Below are 14073 nucleotides of genomic sequence, written 5' to 3' on the forward strand. Positions count from 1 at the left end.
ATCTGTACAAACAACAGTACGCAAATATAAACACCATGGGACCATGCAGCCCTCATACTGCTCATGAAGGAGATGCATTCTGTCCCAAAGAGATGAATGTAGTTTGGTGTGAAAAGTGCAAATCAATCCCAGAACAACAGTAAAGGACCTTGTGAAGATGCTGGAGGAAAAAGGTAGACAAGTATCTATATCCACAGTAAAACGAGTCCTATATTGACATAACCTGAAAGGCTGCTCAGCAAGGAGGAAGCAAATGCTCCAAAATCACCATAAAAAAAGCCAGACTACAGTTTGCAAGTGCACATGGGGCCAAAGATCTTACTTTTTGGAGAAATTTCCTCTGGTCTGATGAAACAAAAATTGAACTTTTTGGCCATAATGACCATTGTTATATTTGGAGGAAATAGGGTGAGGCTTGCAAGCCAAGAACACCATCCCAAACGTGAAGCATGTGGGTGTCAGGATCATGTTGTGGGGGTGCTTTGCTGCAGGAGGGACTGGTGCACTTCACAAAATAGATGGCATCATGAGGAAGGAAAATTATGTGGAAATATTGAAGCAACATCTCAAGACATCAGCCAGGAAGTTAAAGCTCGGTCGGAAATGGGTTTTCCAAATAGACAATGACCTCCAAAGTTGTGGCAAAATGGCTTAAGGACAACAAAGTCAAGGTATTGGAGTGGCCATCACAAAGCCCTGACCTCAATCTGATAGAAAATATGTGGGCAGAACTGAAAAAGTGTGTGTGAGCAAGGAGGCCTACAAACCTGACTCAGTTACATCAGTTCTGTCTGGAGGAATGTGCAAAAATTCCAGCAACTTATTGTGAGAAGCATGTGGAAGGCTACACAAAATGTTTGACTCAAGTTAAACAATTTAAAGGCAATGCTATCAAATACTAACAAATTGTATGTACACTTCTGACCCACTGGGAATGTGATGAAAGAAATAAAAGCTGAAATAAATCATTCTCTCTACTATTATTCTGACATTTCACATTCTTTTCAAATAAAGTAGTGATCCCAACTGACCTAAGACAGGGAATGTTTTCTATGATTATATGTCAGGAATTGTGAAAAATTGAGTTTAAATGTATTTGGCTAAGGTGTATATAACTTCTCACAATATTGCTCCCTGAATAAACGGGTCTGCTAAGTTAATACATTTACATTTTTAGTAGTTAATTATATTTTAGGTTTTCAAAACTTTTTATAAACTGGTTTCTTTTGTAAATTGTTTCATGACATTTAGGAAAACTAAACATACACAGACCTCTACAGGGTGCTGACAATGCTATTTATCAGGATAACTGATGAACATGACATTTTAATAATGATGAAAACCAACTCTTCCACAGTAACCTGAGGAGAATTAATATTAACTTCAGTCCACCTGCTTGTTTTGGGCAATCTTTAAGGTATATCAACCAATTCAACATGACACAAATTGTTTTCGTTCAAAGTTTTATCAAGTCACTTCTTACATCAAACACATAACACAACAGGTTGGCTTTGAATAAGATTATTACATAGAAACGCTCCATTGCACATAATTTCAGTAGACCAATGATGAGCTGCCCTGATGTGCAGAAAATCAGACATTAGATTATATTAGTAGATCATTTGTCTTCATTATCATCCCTCATTCTGTTTTGCATAGGAACCATTTATGTCCATTTAAATAAATCAATTTAAGAGCCAGACTACAGTACAAAAACAAGTCTGATGGCAGGTAAGGCATAAAAAGTGCACCGGACATTGTATGCTGTGTACTGTTGAATGAGGGCACAAAAGGGTGGAAAACATGTGAAATGGCAACCAGTGAACAGTAAGCTCCAAAGAATGCCATTCTTCCACAAGCATGACCAATTTGTTCTAACGTTGAGTTTTATGGGAGTATAAAATACTTCCAAACTTGGAGTGTGTGTGTGTACAGTCATTGTGTTTGGATCATTCTTTAAGCTCCTGTTCCTCAGTTTTGCTCTTGGTATGCCTGTCTCTCCTGTTGGCCAGCTCTTTCAGCCCTTCCTGAAGCTGCTCAACAGCCTCTCCTTCTCCAGCTGCATGTTCCAGGGCCAGAGATTCCTGGTACAGTTTACCAGACTCCTCAAACTCTCCTAGTCAACACAGGGCAGAGCAAACAAACAAGAATGACACATCTGAGCATCCCAAGGAATCATTAACAATACCTGATATATATATTTTGTATATGGTTCTAGAACAAACAAGAGCACCAGACATGTGGCTTTCACATAATCTGTGTCATCTGTTAATCAACTACAACTCCCTCCTTGCTGGACTCCCGTCAAAAATGCTGCAGCTAAATTTGACTTTAACCTCTGGGAATTCTCTGGTATTTTCTAGAATTCAGTTAAGACACTGTTCATGGCTTTTGCTGCTGTCAATATCCCAGCTTTGTCAAACCTCACAACCCAGCCAGTCTGCCACAATCAGCCACTTCTGGTCAACTAACCACCCCACCTCTCCACATAAAGACTTGTCCAGGCCCAAAAATATCTCAGCCTTTGCTTCCCATTTGTTGGACCAACTAATTGTCAATAGCTATGTTTCCATCAAAATTGCAAATGTAATTTATGACAAAAATTGGGATAATCAAAAAACAATCTGCGAATAAAGCAGTTTATTCATCCCATGTGTTTAAGAGAACAAAATACTCACTTCTGGGGCAAATGGCGCAAATAGAAATGAAAATGGAAGTTGAAGCCACTACAGCTAAAGTATTTAATAATTCATATGCAGTTTAGAGTGCACACACAAAACACTCTAAAACTTAATGTTTGCTAGCGTTAAGCGGCAGATGCCTTACTATATGTCTGGAAGTGAAAGCGTGCCAGACTGTTCTCGAAGGTAATAGTAGCCAATCATTTTGATGGCAGGCTTGTCTCTGGCATTTCACAATAACCAGAGCAATATTTGAGATGTTAAGCGATGACATTGACGATTTTCTCTCAGCGAATTAGGGATTCACAAGCCTTGTTGAGGCAAAATCACATGACTTTTCTGATGCACATCTATAATCCTATGTAAATGATAATATATATATATATATATCCTGGTTTATGTGCATGTCTTCTTACCCAATTAAAAATGATCCACCTCAAGCCAGCATACAGTACAAGTTTTTATGTGCATTTTTGAAACTTTCTGGCATCATGGTATTTTCATCCAGCATTGTTTTATATGAAATCCCAAAATTTGCATATAAATATCTAGATGGAAACCCAGCTTGCAACAGTTAAAACTAGGATAGTTCATCCAAATATGAAAATTCTCTCATCGTTTACTCACCCTCATGCCATCCCAGATGTGTATGACTTTCTTACTTCTGCAAAACACAAAGACTTTTAAAAGAATATTTCAGCTCTGTTGGTCCTCATAATGCAAGTGAATGGTGACCAGAACTCAAAAGGTCCAAAAAGGACATAAAGTCAGCATAAAAGTAATCCATCTGACTCCAGTGGTTTAATCCATATCTTCTGAAGCAATATGATAAGTGTGGGTGAGAAACAGTATATTTGACATTCAGCCACCTACTGGGCTGGTCAAAGGTGGAGATTTTCAGTAAAAAGGATTTAAATATTGACATGTTTCTTATAAAAATTTTCATTTATGTTCAGCAGAAGAAAGAAAGTCATACACATCTGGAATGGTATGAGGTTGAGTAAATGATGAAAGAATTAAAATTTTTGGGTGAACTATCCCTTTAACTCTCCAGGCTCATTTAAACAAAGAAACAAGCAAGACCTCTTTGAGACTCTAATCTCTAATAAATAAATAAATAAATAATTAAATAAAATAATCTAATGCTAATTAGTTTTTACTTGTATTTTGGTACTCTTGAACTAGGTAGACTGATATATTGGTTTTACTGATTAATCTGTGCAGATAGTTTTCTTTGGAACTATCAGTTATCGGCAAAAAACTATGACGATAGTTTTTTTTATTAAATTTTTTATCTCTCCGTGTTCCTCGGTGGCTGGCACTGGGGGATTCTACAGTTATAAGGGCTTGGTATTACAGTATAGCAACAGCCTCTAGAGGTGAAATAAAAACAATCACGTGGGGACATGCTGTATCTAAACCATTATTGACAATATTTATCCATATATTTATCCTCACTTCAATGCATATTTTGTTATTTTGATTACATAATCAAGTGTTCTAAAGGAAAGCGAGTGAGGAAGCGAGGGCATGCAAAGAAAAATGCGACTATATGGAAATGTGCCCCTTCAGCACAGACATCGCATCTCCAACTTAATTTCTTGTGAATAATAATAATCCTTCTTCCTCAAACATACATATAAAGTACATACACAAACATAATATAAATACAGTACACATATACAGTATATACACTGATGAGCCAAAACATTATGACCACACACAGGTGAAGTGAATAATGTTGATCATCTCCTAACAAGGCCACATGTCAAGGTCTGGGTAGATTATGGGTGCTTCTTATTTCCTAAATTGTGCGTCTTAGTTTCCTCACTGCTCTGTCCTCGAGCATGTGACCCGTAAACCCATCAAAGTCCGCCATCATGAATTACGTATCAATTCTCTAAATGCACTGCAAGGAGGCAAGGATTGAGGACGGAGGAAGCTTATCAAGGACGCTTGAGCGTGGAAACACCGAAGAATCCTATGCGAAAGAGTTTGTGGTCAAAGCACCTGATGCACGCAGAAATTCACATCTGACAACATTTTTAATTCATGTTTCACCTTTGCGGTTTAAATAAACCATAATTGTCACATACTTCAACAGTGCATCTTGAATTATTAGGTTTTATTATGAAAATATCAATAAATCAAGTTTCAACAACATAACGGTAAGCGCTCTGAGGAAATGCAGCTGTGCAGAGACGGCACTCTGAAGTGACGCATGAGTGAGCAGGACATTCCATTTTAAAAATCAGTCTTGCTTCAATTCCTCTGTCCTTGTTTCCTTTCCTTCCAACCTTTCCTCACTTCCTAAGAGGGTGGAGAAAGGAAATGAGGAAAGGAAGCAAGGAAAGGAAACGAGGATGCACAATTTCAGAAATGAGAAGCACCTAAGATGGTAAGCGAACCGTCAGTTCTCGTAGTCAATGTGTTGAAGGCAGGAGAAATGGGCAGGAGTAAAGACATGAGCGACTTTGACAAGAGCCAAATCTTTGTGGCCAGACGACTGGGTCAGAGCTTCTCTGAAACCTCAAGGCTAGTTGGGTGCTCCTGATCAGCAGTGGCGAGTACCTAACGACAGTGGTCCAAGGAGGGACAAACCGCAAACCGGCGACAGGTGTTGGGCACCCAAGGTTCATCGATGGGTGAGGGCAATGAAGGCTATCCTACCTGGTCTGGACCAACAGAAGGTCCACTGTCACAGAAATTGTCAAGTCACAGAAAATTTTAATGATGGTTACAGGAGGAATGTGTCACAACACTCAGTGCATCACACCCTGCTGCATATGGGGCTGCGTAAACACAGACCCAAAAGTGCCCATAATGACCCCTGTCCACCATCGAAAGTGCCTACAATAGGCACGCGAGCATCGGAACTGGACCTAGGAGCAGTGAAAGAAGGTCGCCTGGTCCGATGAGTCCCGTTTTCTTTTACATCACGTGGACGACCGTGTACATGTGCGTTGTTTACCTGGGGATGTGATGACACCAGGATGCACTTTTGGAAGACGTCAAGCTGGGCTTGTCAAGGAAGTGTGATGCTCTAGGCAATGTTCTGCTGGGAAACCCAGGATACGTCCATTCATGTGGACATCAATTTGACAAATGCCACCTACCTAAACATCGTTGCAGACCAGGTACACCCCTTCATGGCAATGGTATTCCCTGATGGCAGTGGCCTCTTTCAGCAGGATAATGCGCCCTGTCACACTGCACACATTGTTCGGGAATGATTTGAGGAAAAGAATCAAAAGTTCAAGGTGTTGCTGTGGCCTCCAAATTCTCTCGATCTCAATCCGATTGAGCATCTGTGGGATGTGCTGGACCAACAAGTCCGATTCATGGCGGCTTCACCTCGCAACTTACAGGACTTGAAGGATCTGCTGCTACTGTCTTGGTGCCAGATACCACAGGACAAATTCAGGGGTCTTGTAGAGTCCATGCCTCAACAGGTCAGCTCTGTTTTGGTGGCACGAGGAGGACCAACAGCATATTAGGCAGGTGGTCATAATGTTTTGGCTCATCAGTGTATATACAAACACACACAAAACTCTTTATCTGGTATAGGCTATAAAAAGCTTAATTTGGTAAATACTTATACAGCTCTGGAAAAAATTAAGAGACCACTGCAAAATGATCAGTTTCTATGGATTTACTATTTATATGTACACTACCGGTCAAATGTTTTGAAACACTTACTCATTCTTTATTATAATTTTTTTTTTCACATTTTAGAATAATAGTAAAGTCATTAAAACTATGGAATAACATAAATGGAACTATGGGAATTATGTTGTGACTAAACAAAATCCAAAATAAATCAAAACTGTGTTATATTTTAGCATCTTCAAAGTAGTCACCCTTTGCCTAGAATTTGCAGACATGTACTCTTGACATTTTCTCAATCAACTTCTTGAGGTATCACCCTGGGATGCTTTTTAAACAGTTCCCATCTATATTGGGCATTTATTGGCTGCTTTATTATTTGGTCCATTTCATCAATTTCAAAAAAAAATTTTTTTTAAATAAATTTTAGTTTTATAATGAAATAAATTAATATGGTAGCACAATTATATTTTTGTCTACAAAACTAATTTCAAACATTTAAGCATACGCCTTCAGATCAAAAGATTTTTAAGATCATGAGAAACATTTCAGTCAACTGTTTCAAAACGTTTGACCGGTAGTGTATGTGTTTGAGTAAAATGAATATTTTTGTTTTATTCTATAAAGTACTGACAACATTTCTCCCAAATTCCAAATAAAAATATTGTCATTTAGAGCATTTATTTGCAGAAAATGACAACTGGTCAAAATAACAAAAAAGATGCCGTGTTTTCAGACCTCGAATAATGCAAAGAAAACAAGTTCATATTCATTTTTAAACAACACAATACTTATGTTTTAACTCAGGGAGAGTTCAGAAAACAATATTTGGTGGAATAACCCTGATTTTCAATCACAGCTTTCATGCGTCTTGGCATACTCTCTGCCAGTCTTTCACATTGCTGTTGGGTGACTTTATGCCACTCCTGGTGCAAGAATTCAAGCAGCTCGGCTTTGTTTGATGGCCATCCATCTTCTTCATCACTGATCCTCCACCAAATTTCACAGTGGATGCGAGACACTGTGGCTTGAAGGCCTCTCCATGTCTCCGTCTAACCATTAGATGACCAGTTGGAGGATCGGTGATGATCTGGGGGTGCTTCAGCAAGGCTGGAATCGGGCAGATTCGTCTTTGTTCACATTCCAGAGGTTTTCAATGGGGTTCAGGTATGGAGATTGGGCTGGCCATGACAGGGTCTTGAGTCGGTGGTCCTCCATCCACACCTTGATTGACCTGGCTGAGTGACATGGAGCATTGTCCTGCTGGAAAAAACAGTCCTCAGAGACGGGGAACATTGTCAGAGCAGAAGGAAGCAAATTTTCTTCCAGGATAACCTTGTACGTGGCTTGATTCATGTGTCCTTCACAAAGACAAATCTGCCCAATTCCAGCCGATTTGAAGCACCCCCAGATCAAGACCCTGTCACGGCCAGCCCAATCTCCAGACCTGAACCCCATTAAAAACCTCTGGAATGTGATCAAGAGGAAGATGAATGGCCACAAGCCATCAAACAAAGCCGAGCTGCTTGAATTTTTGCACCATGAGTGACAAAGTCATCCAACAGCAATGAGAAAGACTGGTAGGGAGCATGCCAAGATGCATGAAAGTTGTGATTGAAAATCAGGATTATTCCCCCAAATATTGTTTTCTGAACTCTCCCTGAGTTAAAACATAAGTATTGTGTTGTTTAAAAATGAATATGAACTTGTTTTCTTTGCATTATTCGAGGTCTGGAAACATGGCATCTTTTTGTTATTTTGACCAGTTGTGATTTTCTGCAAATAAATGACAATATGTTTATTTGGAATTTGGGAGAAATGTTGTCAGTACTTTATAGAATAAAACATAAATGTTCATTTTACTCAAACACATACTTATAAATAGTAAATCCAGAGAAACTTATAATTTTGCAGTGGCCAGAGCTGTTAAAGTATTTACCAAATTAAGCTTTATATAGCCTATACCAGATAAAGAGTTGTGTGTGTGTGTGTGTGTGTGTGTGTGTGTGTGGTGTGTGTGTGTATGTATGAATACACTGATGAGCCAAAGCATTATGACCACTTGCCTAATATGCTGTTGGTCCTCTGCGTGCCGCCAAAACAGGGCTGACCCGCTGAGGCATGGACTCTACAAGACCCCTGAAGGTGTCCTGTAGTATCTGGCACCAAGACATTAGCAGCAGATCCTTCAAGTCCTGTAAGCTGTGAGGTGAAGCCGTCGTGGATCGGAATTGTTGGTCCAGCACATCCCATAGATGCTCAATCGGATTGAGATCTAGGGAATTGAGGCCACGGCAACACCTTGAACTTAGTGAAATAAGTGTCCCTTGTGTGTTTTGGGCTTGTTTATAGTTAAAAGTCCCAGGTTATGAACCATGTATTAATTATTTTCTGGTTATTATTGGGATTTTGGTTGAATAATAAACTGCATCTTGTTCTAGCCTCGACTACTACTACACTCTACTAGCCTCTATGTCTGCGCCTGTCATAGTAACAAAAGACTAAGCAAATTTTCAGACCAGAGTCTGAAACAGATTAGATAATTGCATGTAATGTAATATTTATTTATTTAATTAGCCATTAGTTTAAATTCACAAACAAAATGTAACATCATTACCTGTGGGTGGGACTCTCCTTGCGCCTCCTGGCAGATCCGCAGGGCATGCCGGTAATCCCTGCAAGCCCCTGTGAAATGCTGATTAGCTGCCAAATAACGCACCCTTGCATCAAGACTAAGACCCAGCAGCAACATGGTGTCTTTACGCTCCTCATCTAGTCAGAAAAGCCACAAACATTCAGTATAACATGGATACTGATAATACAGATAAAACACAGTGTATTTCAATTTGGCATAGTAAACAGTGCACCAGTATGAGAGAAGAGTGTTGTATGTTGGTGTGATACCTCACATGCTTTCTGGTGGAAGGTCCTTCTATTTATCAATCTTGGCCTCTAAAGACTCTGTGCAGAACTGGAAGCCATGCTTCACCAACTCGTTCCTGGAAGTGAACAGTTTGAGTTATTGAACACTGGAGAGGATCAACAGGTCAACTGACTCAATGTTTTCCTCCCCTACTTCACTCTTTCAGCTGAGGACCAGAACTCACTTGTTTTGGGAGGCATATATGCTGGCCAGCTTCAGCGACATTTCAATCACTGCATTGTGATCCTTTTCAGACAAAACAGGTATAGAGATAAAGAGGAAACAAAACATACAGAGGCTGACCTTTTCTCATTGTTTTGTGGGATCTATCAGATAAACTGTCATTCACTGTTTAAAAAAAGGAAACGATAAAAAATATTAACATAGAAAGGTATATAAATGCAAAAAAGTCTTTCTACCTGTGCCATTCCTCCAGACAACATATAACTCATGGCTGCTTTGAACAGCTTCTCAGCCTGCAACAGGGGACAAGAATAAGAGTCACATGCTCACATTTATTCCAGATGTACAAACTAAAGTAGAGTACTGAGTCATTGGAGAAGGGCAGAGGGAAGGGCACCCTCATCTTTACTCATATTATCCAGCTGACCTTGAACAAAGGTAACATTCGCCATCTGTGGAGATAGAGAAACATTCAACTCGTTTTACGCTTCCCAATGTTCACTGCCCAGTATATTTAATGGGGCTTTAGTAATAATTTATTTGGCAAGAAGAACTCCAAACAAAACAGAATTGGGCTGCATTGAAAATGAGGACAAGGTCTGGGAAAAAAAGGCACACCAGGCTGTATGTGTATTTGATGGCATCATTATTGTGCGTCTGATGTGCCAGTCGAACAGCTTTGTGTGCGTCCAGTTCCCCAATCATAATGCTGTACTATGAAGGAGGACGAGTAACCTTCAGGCTTTATTAAAATCAACACTCTGAATATAATTTGGACAAATACTCACACATTTTAATGCAAACTTAAAGAATAGTTCACACAAAGATGAAAATTCTCTCATCATTTACTCACCCTCATGCCATCCAAGATGCATATGATTTTCTGTCTTCTGCAGAACACAAACAAATATTTTTAGAAGAACATCTCAGCTCTGTAGGTCCATAAAATATAAGTGAATGGTGACCAAAACTTTGAAAAAGCACATAAAGGCAGCATATGACTGCAGTGGTTAAATTCATGTCTTTGGATGTGATCCAAACATTTTGGGTGAGAAAAGACAAAAACATAACTCCTTCTCTAGGCATGATCACGATTTCAAGCTGGATTAGACTTCCTAGTGCTTGATGCATGCACAGAGCACCAGCTGCTGCTAAGAAGTGTAATCGAGTTTGAAATCATGATCGCCAAGGAGACCACTAATGTCAAAATTTATAGTGAAAAAGGAGTTACATTTTGATCTGTTATCACCCAAAATCGATTAGATCGCTTCAGAAGACATCGATTAACCCACTGGATTATGGATTAATTTTATGCAGCCTTTGTGCTTTTTGGAGCTTCAAAGTTTTGGTCACCATTCACTTGCATTGTATGGACCTACAGAGATGAAATATTCTTCTAAAAATCTTAATTTGTGTTCAGCAGAAGAAAAAAAAAAAATCATACACATCTCGGATGGCCTGAGGATGAGTAAATAATGAGAGAATTTTCAATTTTGGGTGAACCATTCCTTTAAATAAATAACCATATGTAATCTTCAGAAACAACGCAATTTGATTCAAAATTATTCATTTAAAATAAGCTTTATTATTATTATTTTTTTTTTGTATGGTTTCAACATGACACATGAATCTAATTAACAATGTGGCTTAGGGGAGAACATACTGTTTTGATGTGACTAAAGAAAACTGGGTAAACAGCAGTAGGCCTATACCTTGGCTTTCTTCAGGAGCAGAAGTTCATCCTCAAGTTTTTGCTCCTCAGTCTTTTCATCAGAGCTTCCAAAAAGCATCATTAAGAATTAAGAATTGTACAAATTAAACATTTTAATCATTACAGAGCTCAGCCTTGGCCAAGATAATCACGAGAAACGCTTTTATGAGGGTCATTCCTACAATCGGGTGCCTTTTCGGCTTTAAAAAGTATCTTTATGTTTCCTTATTATAAAGAGACATGTTAAAAATATCATCAGCCATAACCGTCAAGCTAAATGACTTAAAAAATGCAGATGTCCATCTAGTTAAATGGGCAAGGTGGAAAATAACAGGATGGGTGTTTTAGTGGGAATAGACCTTTTTCCACAGACTGTGATGACACGTTTCCGCCTTATTTAGCAGCGTAAATCTAGCAAACTTTTTTACATGATAATTTTTTTTTTTTTAATATTGAGTGTGCATTTATAACATTATGCTTTGTGTTATATTACCCTGGAATTAGTTTTAAAATGAATTACCACAGCTGCGAGGGGGTTTCTATAACAGCTGCTGAGAGAGTGACAGTAAATTTGTGGTGGTCTTAATCAACCTCTCTCTATTTATTTCCTCTTTTGGAAAGTCATTCAAACATAAGTGGATTTTTTCTTTTGGTCTTGGAGCAAATGGGTAAGTGAAAATAATATTTGTTGTGATCTCCCATGAAGCTGAAGTTCACCCTGCAAACGTTTACTTCACACCGGAGTGAAAAAAAGGTCTATTCAATACTGAACACTAGAAATCCGACGATTTAACGCTTATTTTTTGCCAAACGTGTGGAAATGACACTAAATAAATGAAAATTATATTAATTATTTAGGGATTTTAGGCCTATTAAAATATTCATCGGTTGAAATTAGACATTATAAATAAATACCATAACTTGTATGGAGAGGGATCGTCGGACCGAAGTAGGAATGACCCATGACAGTTCGGGTCAGCATCACGCATGTTACGTCATGTGTCAAATCTTCCAGTGATGCTGATGCTACAAATGTTCCTGATACACAAACAATTTGAAAGTCAACGAATGCAACACTTACCAATGGCACCCCATGCTGCATGACTCCACTTGCTGAAAGCGGCAGTGTTTGTGTGATGGTTCTCACCGATGCATGGAGCATTAACGCCCGATGTACTCAGACCTTCTTCTGTGTCAACTGCTCTGACAGCGGCTCGATGACATAAACGATCAATTCGGCTTCTGCAGCGCTTTGATTCTTGCAAAAGATAAACTGAATACGGAAACATTTCTCGCGTGCTTCCACTATCAACTATCTGTGCCGAAAGCTGTTAACAGTACGAGTGCAGCGCCATATTTCTGTGATTGTACTGTGACGTCACCAGCTGCGGTCACGTGACAAAGGCGGTCGCTTGCTCTCGTTTTATCTACGGTGACTAATATATATTTTTGGTACTGTCTATTTATACAAATATTCTGGAAAGACTTGTATAAATGTATTTCTTTATATTCTCTTGTGGATTTTTTGGTGATGCTTAATGATGTTTGGTTTGGTTTTTATAACGTTAGTAAATCGAAAGAGAATGAATATTTATAGTTAATATTTTACTTTACTGATACATCGTAGCCTATTTGTATTATACTTGTTTTTTTGTTTTGTTTTTTTCTTCTAATTGCGCATTTATTTCTTTGTACCTTGAGTTATATTCTACCAAAGTCTGTCTAGCAAGTCGGTCCACTCTCGACCATCTTTGGAATGCTCCTGGGAGGCTATTTCCAGTCATACCAGTGCAGCTCCTATCTACTTGAATGGGAAAAGACCAAAATCTCAAAAAAGGTTGGCCAAGATTACGATAAAAGAACATATTTCAAATCAGCTATAAAATCTGGCAATGTAATTCTTTACCTCATATTACGCTAAAAACGCAATTTTCCCGGCTTGTATTGCTAATGCGCATGCGCATACAATAGAGTTGATTGACAGGCGATATCTGTAGCTAATCGAATCACAGATGTTTGTTAACTGGTCTTAACTTGAAATATTGTGCAAGCTAACTCATACATTTTGATGGTACTTAACTTTCAATTTAACTCTTTGGCTGAATTAAAAATTACCATGTAATCTCAATTTAAATACTTCAAGTAGAGAGGGAACCTAATTTAATTAAGTAAACACAACTAAATTAGAAATTATAAACTAGCTAGTACAGTGAATGAAAGCATGCTAATTTGAACCACTATACTGAATAGCACAGCAATTTCTCAATTAACTTGTACCTGTCCTCAACCTAAGCTCAGGCTCCACTATCACCTAATTGTAACCCCCAAAACTTCAACATAACTAAATAACACAATACATTAAACACCTTTAGATTCATCTTGCACAAAGACATTCATTTTAACATTTACTCACCCTGTTATGACATGTAAAGCATGCTAGGAATAAGACATCTCCTGCCCAGTTTCAATTAACCAAACTAAAAATATTCAAGTTGTCCCCACACAAATAGATTAAGGATAGCTTGAATAAAAGGAATGAGGAATGCCCAATAGCCTACATCTCAAACCAAAGCTTTTTGAAGAAATTTGTTGTTTCACCAACTCTGTTCAACTCTACAGAGCTGCATGACAAAAATGCCCAATAGTATCTGTATCTACGCTCCCACTGCAACATTGTAGGTTGAGAGGCTTCTCGACATCTTTAAGTTCAATTGGACAATTTAAGTTTCTGTAAATTTAAAGTTCATTAAACTCAAAACAATAAAACAATTTAGGTTGCTTAAAAGGTGACAGTTTCATAACATCAAAAGAAAAAGTTCTAAATACTCATCAAGGTTAATTTATTTGAACTAATTTGTATGATTTAATTTTTCCCTACTCAATACAATTAATTACATTGAGCATTAGGGTTTACAATGATATGCAGTATATATTTCCTTAATAATTGATTCAACATCGATAGAGACACC

General features: G+C 38.3%; 1 protein-coding gene across 1 annotated transcript; it reads right to left on the reverse strand.

Annotated features, from left to right (window-relative positions):
- Positions 1-1455: 1455 nt before the first annotated feature.
- On the reverse strand, positions 1456-12480 carry LOC127441432 (tetratricopeptide repeat protein 19, mitochondrial-like). The gene is given in 7 exon segments (XM_051698864.1): positions 1456-2116; positions 8905-9059; positions 9192-9286; positions 9395-9456; positions 9630-9686; positions 11106-11169; positions 12186-12480. Coding segments are annotated over 7 exon segments (546 nt in total). The 5' UTR covers positions 12200-12480; the 3' UTR covers positions 1456-2017.
- Between the last annotated feature and the right edge of the window lie 1593 nt (positions 12481-14073).

This window comes from Myxocyprinus asiaticus, chromosome 5 (genome assembly GCF_019703515.2).
Source record: "Myxocyprinus asiaticus isolate MX2 ecotype Aquarium Trade chromosome 5, UBuf_Myxa_2, whole genome shotgun sequence".
NCBI lineage: Eukaryota > Metazoa > Chordata > Actinopteri > Cypriniformes > Catostomidae > Myxocyprinus > Myxocyprinus asiaticus.